Source organism: Drepanopeziza brunnea (genome assembly GCF_022702325.1).
Source record: "Drepanopeziza brunnea f. sp. 'multigermtubi' strain 214-2 chromosome Unknown ctg10, whole genome shotgun sequence".
In the NCBI taxonomy this organism is placed as follows: Eukaryota; Fungi; Ascomycota; class Leotiomycetes; order Helotiales; family Drepanopezizaceae; genus Drepanopeziza; species Drepanopeziza brunnea.
The window spans coordinates 1,296,320-1,306,734 of NW_027094073.1; the positions used below are offsets into that span (position 1 = coordinate 1,296,320).

General features: G+C 40.6%; 2 protein-coding genes across 2 annotated transcripts; both read left to right on the forward strand.

Moving 5' to 3' along the window:
• Window positions 1-796: 796 nt before the first annotated feature.
• Window positions 797-2,164, forward strand: L3040_006044 (uncharacterized protein; the record flags this gene model as incomplete). The annotated part of the gene is made up of 4 exons (XM_066156249.1): window positions 797-934; window positions 986-1,356; window positions 1,411-1,834; window positions 2,108-2,164. The coding sequence occupies 4 exons, from the start codon at window positions 797-799 to the stop codon at window positions 2,162-2,164; spliced, it is 990 nt and encodes a 329-aa protein (XP_066011273.1).
• Window positions 2,165-4,318: 2,154 nt separating this feature from the next.
• L3040_006045 (uncharacterized protein) lies at window positions 4,319-4,648 on the forward strand (the record flags this gene model as incomplete). Its single annotated transcript, XM_007292757.2, has 2 exons — window positions 4,319-4,363; window positions 4,418-4,648. 2 exons carry the CDS (start codon window positions 4,319-4,321, stop codon window positions 4,646-4,648), a joined length of 276 nt encoding a protein of 91 aa, XP_007292819.2.
• Between the last annotated feature and the right edge of the window lie 5,767 nt (window positions 4,649-10,415).

Sequence of the window (10,415 nt, forward strand, 5' to 3'; positions counted from 1 at the left end):
AGGTCTTGATTATTTTAATTAGATACGAGATCGAAATTCCCGAAGACATCGGCCAATACGTAAAAAGTTCCAGATCATGACGCCAGAGAAGGGCATTCATCTTATAGTATTTCATTGTCTTGACAAATTGAGTTCAGCCGATCTAAGCGCTTGGAATCGGATTCTCGCTTATGCGGCGCTAGCGTCTCGAATATACCTATGTTGTACTCTTCGGATAAGGGAATAGCGGGTAGCCAGATGGACGTTTTTCCGGTTCCATCCATCCTTGGGAAGAGATGCCCGCGGCGCGATGTCATGACGATGTTCAAGAATAGATCAACAAGAGAGACTGACGTCTTTCAGCTCGGCATTCGTCTCATCAACTTCCAACACTTCGTCTGCCGTTGAGCAGCCAAACCTAGTTCTTCTGGTACGTGCACCTACCGGGTTCATATGAAATACGGTGCTCAGGGAGATCACACAAGCATTTATTTTGTGGGTTTATTCTCTTACGGGTCTGTTATGTTTCACCAGAGTGTGCCCAGACCTAACCGATGTTCCGTTTTGATTAGTTTATTCATTTCAATTCTCCTTTCTCCCAGACGGACCCCGCTGCGCCAGCATTGGAGCTGCATGTAATGCCTATCGCTGTGGCGCCGGAGCTTCGTATAATAATAGACACGCCATATGTATAATGGTCTCCTCCTCCCCCCAGCTTTCTGTGTCCATCCTCTTCTCGTTCATCTTCCCTCGGACCTCTTCGACCCCACATTCCTTTAGACCAGAGTGATCTGTGATCCTCGACATTCTCTTCAGAATGCTTTCAACCTGTGCGGTTGTCGCTTCGCTTCTTTCCGCCGCCTCTGCTCACCAGAACCTCCATCAATTCTGGGTCAATGATGTTTCTCCAGGGTACGAAGTGGCTATCCGCAGGCCACCTTCAAACAACCCTGTGGTATGCCACCTTGATCAAAACTGCATTCGATCGTGTCACTGATCTGTGTAGACTGATGTCACTTCTGAAGATATTGTATGCAATGTTGGCGGCAATATCGTTCCTTCAAACGTCGTGACCGCCCCCGCCAACGAGGGAGATTCTATTAAAGTCCAATGGGACTCATCCACTCACCCTGGCCCCATCACCCACATGCTCTTCGGCCCTGTCGATGATGCGTCTCAAGCGACTGGTGTAGGCTCTTGGTTCAAGATCGATGAGTTCGCTTCTACCGAAAATGGCACCTGGGCCAACGTGATCATGGCCGCCCAAGACATGACTTACACTTTCAACCTCCCCACTGGGCTTGCCAGCGGAGAGTACCTGCTCAGATCCGAGATGTTAGCCCTGCACGGAGCGGCTGATCTTGGCGGTGCTCAATTGTAAGACACGCAAAGAGACTCGTCGTTCGTCGGGCATCGACTAACCAGGAGCAGCTATATTGGATGCGCCCAACTCAAGATTACCGGAACGGGCTCAGCGGGCTCATGTGGTCCTTCCATTGAGCTCCCCGGCGCTTACAAGGCCGATGATCCCAACATCTATATCCCCGACGTCTACTTCGGACTCGATGTCGCTACCTATAAGGCCCCGGGTGGACCTGTAGCCAAGTGCGGTGGCTCTGGAACGTCTCCATCGGGAACTGGGGATGCAGATCCGAACCCCCGACCAGCTGGACGAAAGACTGCCCCAGCCGGCTCTGAGAAAACCCCCGATCCCGACAAGCCGACTCCCGAAGTCGGGAAACTTACCGGCCTCGATGAAACTCCCGCGAACCCCGACCTCGTGACATCTCCCGAAAACGAGAACAAGCCCACGGTCCCGAAGCCAGACACCACTTTCAAGACGAGCACCAGGAATGTAAGACCTACGCCAGCTCCAGGAGGTAATTCGGGGGGTGGTGGCGGCGGCGGCGGCGGTGGTGGTGGTAGTACCGGTGGTGGTACCGGTAGTACCGGTGGTGGCAGTACCGGTGGTGGTAGTACCGGTGGTGGTGGTGGCGGCAATGGTGGTAACGGTGGTGGTGGCGGCGGCAATGGTGGTACCGGTGGTAGTACCGGTGGTGGTGGCGACGGCGCTAGCGTCGCGCTCTACGGCCAATGTGGAGGACAAGGATTCACGGGCGGAACCAAGTGTGCCACCGGCAATTGCGTCAAGGTCAACGACTACTACAGTCAGTGCATTATGTAGCGGATCACCCACGCCCTGATCGCTGGACCATGCACGCATATCGAAAGCGGAAGCTGGCTGCTGGCTGCTGGCTGCCGACGCGAACAATCTCTTTTTGTAAATAGCTTGGTGCGTTTCCATATGTACTGTTCCAGAGATACCTGAAGTCCGCGTCGACGTTTTCTTGCTTTACAGCACATACATACATACCTACGTACAAGCCTCGCGCCTAAACTACCGTATATAGCCAAGCGATCGAGAGGAAACACGATTCTCTCGCTGCCTCTCTAAGCCTCTTCAATAATCGCAACGCTCGAAAACTCTCTCCAGGATATATATGATTTTCGCCGCTTAAAGCTTAAGATGTTGTAAGCCGTGGAATGATTAGGAGGCGGCGGTCATGTACAGACAGGGTTGTAGCAGATTCTTCCATCTACAAGGTATATAGCTTAACCCTGCCATTTCTGTTCCCGCTCACGCCATTTTCGTGTCATCATGAACTGGACATCAAGAGCTGCAGAGGGGCTGTGATTCACAATCATAGTCCGTATGGTAGTCAAGTATGAGACGAGATGTTGGTGAGGCTGAGGCTTATTGTCTGGGGAAACTAAGAAGCGGTGGTTGTGGGGGGTTGTTGTTGTTGTTGTTGCTGTTGTTGTATTTATCAGCGTCGGGCGGATAGCACGCTTTGCGTGCCGCCCTAGGACCTCGTATGGGGTACGGCGACGTGCCAAGTAAAAGAATTATATATATATATATAAAGTACTATTTAATCGAGAGTAAGAACTACGTCAAAGAAAAGCTCTCTTTCACAATAGCTTCGGGGTCTCTGATCCCGCGGTATCGCATAACTCTCGTGACCTTTCAAAGGCAATTTAAATTGGTATATAGCGTAGCTGCTATCGATCATGCCTTTCTCTCACGGAGAAGATGGATCGGAAAAAGGATATGTCTTCGTTGAAGGAAAAACGTAAAGAGCAAGTTATAGCGGAAGTTATATCGGTATCGACTATCGAGATAATCCGAGGCCGGACCGGAGTCAGCCAAGTAGCCTTTTCGAAGGCGTGATATCGTAGATCGTCTTGAACGCTCTTCTACCTCTCTTGCCCCGTTCTCTCTCTATCGCAAATCCTCTTGGTATTTTCAATCAGTACGCCCGTCAGGGATAGATCGGAGTCGGCGTGGTGGTCGAGGTAAGAGCAGGAGGCTCGTTCGGATCGATCGCCGGTAAAAGGAAATCTCTTCGAGAGGCTACTTTGATTCGATTTCGGCGATCCAGAATCGCTTTGCACGCAGGAAAGAGAACTGAAGGCTCGTAGGGGGCACCTCGGCCAGGTAAAGAATCGTAGCCCCCTGAGAAGCGGTGGTTGTACAGTTAAAAAGAACATTTTACAGAATGCTCAGATGGGGAAGTGTTACGGCTGTCAGAGATAGTATCGATGAGTATAAGGAGTGCGCTCTGTACTGAGAAAGAAAGACGAAGAAGAGAGAGAGAAACCAATTTCCAGGAAGAAAGGCTGTTGGGAATGAGATCTTTATAACTTCTGAAGCCTCGGTGTGTCTGGTGTAGTTGCTTTGGTAACCAAGAGCGCGACGCGAGAGTAGTGGCCAACTCGGTCAAGTGATTCAACTCAATCAAATCAGTCAGGTCAGAACGGTAGCTACGATCCCACTTAGTTCGAGGCATGCAAAACCAATTGAAGACGCCCACATACAACTGAATACGTATTCAGCTTTGTTTCATACAGCCTGGGATACTAAGAAGGGCTTTATACACAGGCCTGCCTGCCCAGATGGGAACTAGTCGTCACGAGGTGTACATGTAACCTGCTACGCGTAGATACGTGTAGCGTAGTGACTAACCTCGTGAATAATCCCATGACCAGTCCGTTGCGGAGTAGTATCGCTGCTGCCGTAACAGAGAGTGTGAATCAGAAAGAGGAATGGAAGGAGCATAAGTACAGGCTGGACTTCTGTAGTCCTGCACTCTTTCATCTATCACCGCTACCATCATCATCATCATCATCATCGAAAGCTGCTTCATTACTCCCCACAGCCAGAGAAAGTCGTCAAACCCGATCCTCTTCAGCCATCATCTACTTGCCTGCCTTCCACCCCTCTCCCAAGAGCCCGCCACCATCTCCAGAACCACACGCCAAGCGACCCGCTTCCGCAATGCCAGGAATCATTCTCGCAACAGAATCGTGGGAGTGCCACAAGGTGAGAGCACCGCCCCCATCCACTTCCCGGATGGCCAACTAACGATCCCCCCAGTGCACCTTCACCAACTCGTACGGTGACTATCCGGACGAGGATAAGGAGTGGAAGAAAGAGGTACCCGACTTGAGATGCGGCGGAACCCAAATGTGTGCCGGCAGTAACGCCCATATCCGATGCGGCAAGTGCTTCAACGTGCTCTCGGATGGCAGCATAGACTACCACTGCGACGGCACGAAGGTCATCAAATTGAACGACGTCGGCTTGAGTCTTCGGGAGGAGGGGTAGAGAGAGGGTGGATCATCACGGTCTGGCTATGCGTGCGGATGGAGTCGGGGGGGGAGTGGTCTTGGAGGGTGATCACTGTAGGATATTTTTGCATGCTGGGATGCTCCGCTGTTCAAGCCTCACACCCTCGTGGGGACTTGCATCGGCGTTAAGGTTCTAGCTTCAAGGTTCGTCAGCATGAGCTGCTGACGGCTTCGCAAACATGCGCTGCGCGATGAGCTTATTTCGGATGGACTTCAATGCATGATTATTAGAAAAATTAAAAAGACAGTTTCTACAGTCTTTGCAGACCTGAACTAGCTCATCGTCGTGAATCGGTGAGCTTTCACTTGAGGATACCTCATGCAAATCATATCAATATGTGTGGGAATATAAGGCATAGGCATCCAAGATCACGTGATTACACCAGGTAGCCGGCCTGAGCACCACTAGCACACAGCTCTCCCTCAGCTAGTATACCTTAAAGGCAGGTGGTTATTTAAACCGTCAGCTGACAATCCGATGACGGTCTCTTTAAAAGACGATTCCAAGAGGTTGGCATAGCTAGTGGATCACCCTAGGCCGATACTTAAAATTGAATAGAATCTGAAAAAAAAAAAAAAAAAAAAAAAAACGATTTAAATTATTTAATAGTGGGCCTTGACGTCGCAACTTTTGGGGCCCTTCCTTAAAGTGGGCGAAAAAATTATGTCCCGCTTCAAGCTTCAGCGTAAAAAACGGCGAAAAACGTTGATAATCTAATATAATATTTAAAAAGAAATAAGTTAAAATCTTTTAGCGTTAGTTTTAATCTCAATTAAAAAGGGAAAAAAAAATCTTTTTTTTTTGTGACGACCTTAAGCGATTACTTGAAGGAACTCACGGGAGCGAGAGGGTTTATATAAGAGCTTAAGAGAATCTTAAAGTAATGACTTAGAATCAATAACTATCGAGTATAAAAGTCGAAAGTAGCTAAGGTTTATATATACGAAAATAAAAGCGCTAAGGACTCGTAAACTATAGTTTATAAGTCAAAAGCGAGGAATAAGAGAATACGAAGAATACGAAAAAAAAAAAAAAGGAAGTCGCTTAGCGCATATAAAGTGCGTTTAAAAGACTTAGTGTGTCGTTATACTATCTTTCCGTTCGAAAAAAGCTCGTTTTCGAGCGTTTATCTATTGCTTTATTATTGCTTAAGTGATCGTAATCATTAATACCGTTCGAATAAGTTTTGATTTATTCGAAAAGCTTCGCGAAAAAGCCGAAAAGCTTTTTGTGTTTTAAATAAAAGTCACGTATTTTAAAAAGAGCGTATATAAAATCGAAAGCGAGATATTAAGTAAAGTCAATATCGCGGCCGAGCTAAAAAGCGCGGTATTTAAAGTGCTTTTTAGTTTAGCGTACGGCTAAGATATTCTTTACTTCGTATTTAAGTTCGCTAGTGATATTAATCGAATTAAGTTTAAGAATGATTTGCTTAAAAGTAAAATTATTAAAAGCTTTTCGTAGCCGTTCGAAATAAAAGACTAAGTAAATCTTTATTAACTCGAAAAGCTTGAGTTTAAAGCTGTTATAAACGTTATCGGTAACCTCGAACGGTCCGTTCGTAAAATTATCGAGCTTTTTTAACGATCGAAAGATAAAAAACAAGCGTATATTTAATTAAACTTTATTATTAACGTCGAAGTCAACCGAGCGCTTTAATTTATTAGCTTGTTTAGCTATGCGGTCTTAAGCGCGCTAAAAGTGCTCTTTAACGAAGTTCTAAGCTTCGAGATAGCAGTTAACGTAAGCGCGAGCTTCGTTTTAATTAAGCTTGCGAAAAAGGGTTTGGTCGTTAAGTCGTTTTAAGTTTTAATTTTAAGTAATTCGAAAAGCGTAGTCGTAAATTACTTTAAAAAAAAAAAGACCGCCGAAAAAGTCGTAAAAAAAAGTCAATTAAACGAAGTCTATTATAAAAAAGAACTCGCTTTAATCGTCTTAATAATAGCTTACGAAAGGACGAAAGCGCTTTTGCAAGTATTAATTATAGATTTTAATCTGATCGTTAATCTTAAAGTGTACGGCGGTGTTAAAAGTTAGTTTAATACCGAGGATTTTATTAAATTTTTTTTAAAACTCGGACTAGTATTAAAGTCTTTTATTAAAAGTCAATATTAAAAGAGCTTTAAAATATTTATAAATATAATAAATATAAAGCTTAACGAAGCCTTTAACGTCGATAAACTTATAATAAAAGATCGAGATTGCTTGCTTAAAGAAGCGGTCGATTATTATAAAAACGTTATCGTAGCTGTATTTGTTTTTATTAAAGCTATAAAAATCTATAATAACGTGCTTTTAAAAGCGCGAAAAGATCGAGAAAAGTTAAAGCAAATCAAGTTTTTTATCGCGAAGCATTAAAGCTCGTTTGCAAGCGTAACAGTTGCGGCAATACTAGTTAACGAATCTAGCTATACCGTATTAATAATATTATATTACAAAAAGCTTATAAGTTTTACGAAAGCTAAAGTATGTTATAAATACTTAATCGTAGACTTTTCGAACGAATAACGAGCGCAAGTTTTAAACGTTAAAAACTAATAAGCGGTCGTTATAAAGCAGCAAATCGCTTTTTATAATAAGTTTAACTCGTGAATCGTAGTTTACGAGTAAAGATTTAGCTTTAAAAGCTTGAATTCAAAGTGCTATAAAACTAAAAGCGGTCCGATTAGCTTTTAAGATTTAATTAATAACTCGAAATATCGGTAAAAGCTCCGCGATCTCTTCGATAATAACAGCGGTCTTCGAAAGCGTAAATTAACGTAGCTTTTCGATCAAGAGTCGTAAATCAACGTTATCGGCGCGAAGCAGCGTTTGCAAGCGCTAAATGCGCTTAAAGCTGTTTTAAAAAAAAAGTTTTTCGATGCGACGTATTAGCGCGTTAGCTAAAAGGTTATCTTTACTTAGTTTATACGTAATAATAAAATTGTAATCGGAAAAGAGCTTTGCTTAACGTGCTTAACGAGCGTTAAAAGTTTTAAAAGTTATAAAGTACTTTAAAGCTTTATAATCGGTGATTAGTTAAACTTAATAAAAAGAGCCGGCGAGTTCGGCGCGAAAGTTATTAAAAAAGCGTATAATAGCTAGCATCTTTTTATCGTAAACGACGTAATTAAGCTTAACGAAAGCTATGATTTTAAAATAATAAACGACTAATAATTAATCGGAATTATGCTTTTAAAAAAAGATTAAAACGATTACGCCGTCGAAAACGTTAATTTTTAGCATATAAAAGAAGTTCTGATTATAATGCTATAAGATTAACGCAATAATTAAAGCGAGCTTCAAAAGGTCGAAGCTCTTTTAATATTAAGAATTAAATAAAAAAAAAACGTTAGCCTTAATCAAGTGCATTAAAAGCTTTGCGATCACGCTATAATTTCGAATAAATCAGCGGTAAAAGTTACAAAATCTAAAAAAGCTTTAAACGCTTTTAACAGTTGTAAAAAGCGCTTAATATTTTATTATCGACGTCTTATTCGGATCTACTTTTAAGCTTTTAATAAAAATAATAAAGCTTAAGTATTTTACTTTAATAATATTAAATTCGCACTTTTTAATATCAACTTAAAAGCTAGCGTCGTCGAATCGTTAAAGAACTTAGCGGACGTGATAAGCGTGCTTTAAAAGGTCGGAAGAATAGATTAAGATATCGTTTAAATATGCCGTGTAAAAGATATTTAAAAAGTCGAAAAAGAAGTCATTTATATAACGTTAATAAGTGGCGGGTCTATTAATCAATCCGAATAAAAGAACTTTGTATTTATAAGCATCGTAGCGTATTTTAAATATAATAAGCTCTTTTAAAGCTAAGTCTATTCGTATTTTGTAAAAGGCTTGCTAAATATCGAGTTTCGTAAAGATTTTAGCTTTTAAAAGACGTGCGAAAGTCTTATCGATTAAAAGAAAAAGATATCGATTTTTACGAGTAAGGTTATTTAACGCGCGGAAATCAATATAAAAGCGAAAAGAACCGTTTTGCTTCTTAATAAAAAAGATTAAAGCTGCAAATAACGCTATTAAAAGTTCGATAAAACCTTTGTTAAGATTGTCGATAAGATAAGCTTTAATAAGTTTTAACTCGAAGATCGATATCTTATATAATAATAAGTACCGAAGCGCCTTTTCCTTTTTTTCGAAAAGCTCGATTTTATAATCGTAAGGCTTATATAGTATTAGCACGTTGCTAGCGGCTTTAAAAAACACGTATATATAATCAAAATACTCGAAAAAGATAAGAAGGTCGTTAATAAGCTTTAACAGTTCCGCTATAAAGTTAATAGCAAAGATAAAGCCGTTAGTAAAGCGTATTAACGCTACTTAATAGTTAGCTTAAGTAAAAGCAATCGTTTAACGCTTAAAGTATAACGACCTTAAGCGATTACTTAAAAGAACTTACGAGAGCGCGAAAGTTCATATAAAAGCTTAAGAGAATCTTAAAGTAATAACTTAAAATTAATAACTATCGAGTATAAAAGTCGAAAGTAGCTAAAGTTTATATACACAAAAGTAAAAGCGCTAAAGACTCGTAAACTATAGTTTATAAGTCAAAAGTAAAGAATAAATGAATACGAAAAATACGAAAGAAAAAATGAAAAAAGTAGCTTAGCGCATATAAAATGCGTTTAAAAGACTTAGCGTATCGTTATACTACTTTCTCGTCCGAAAAAAACTCGTCTTCGAGCGTTTATCTATTGCTTTATTATTATTCAAGTAATCGTAATTATCAATACCGTTCGAATAAGCCTTGATCTACTCGAAGAGCTTCGCGAAAAAGCCGAAGAGCTCTTTATATTTTAAATAAAAATCACGTATTTTAAAAAAAGCGTATATAAAATCGAAAGCGAAGTATTAAGTAAAGTTAATATCGCGGCCGAGCTAAAAAGCGCGGTACTTAAAATGCTTTTTAATTTAACGTATAACTAAAATGTTCTTTACTTCGTACTTAAGTTCGCTAATAATATTAATCGAATTAAGTTTAAAAATGATTTGCTTAAAAGTAAAGTTATTAAAAGCTTTCGTAGCCGTTCGAAGTAAAAGATTAAGTAAACTTTTATTAACTCGAAGAGCTTAAGTTTAGAGCTATTATAAACGTTATCGGTAATCTCGAACGGTCCGTTCGTAAAGTTATCGAGCTTTTTTAACGGTCGAAAAGTAAAAAACGAGCGTATATTTAATTAAACTTTATTATTAACGTCGAAGTTAATCGAGCGCTTTAATTTATTAGCTTATTTAATTATGCGGTCTTAAGCACGCTAAAAGTGCTCTTTAACGAGGTTTTAAGCTTCGAAGTAGCGGTTAACGTAAGCGCAAGCTTCGTTTTGATTAAGCTTACGAGAAAGAGTTTAATCGTTAAGTCGTTTTAAGCTTTAATTCTAAGTAGTTCGAAAAGCGTAGCTATAGATTACTTTAAAAAAAGAAAGACCGCCGAAAAAGTCGTAAAAAAGCGTTAATTAAACGAAGTCTATTATAAGAAAGAACTCACTTTAATCGTCTTAATAATAGCTTACGAAAAAACGAAAGCGCTTTTATAAGTATTAATTATAGATTTCGATCTAACCGTTAATCTCGAAATATACGGCGGTGCTAAAAGTCAGTTTAATATCGAAGATCTTATTAAATTCTTTTTAAAACTCGAACTAATATTAAAGTCTTTTATTAAAAGTTAATATTAAAAGAGCTTTAAAATACTTATAAATATAATAGATATAAAGCTTAACGAAGCTTTTAACGTCGATAGACTTAT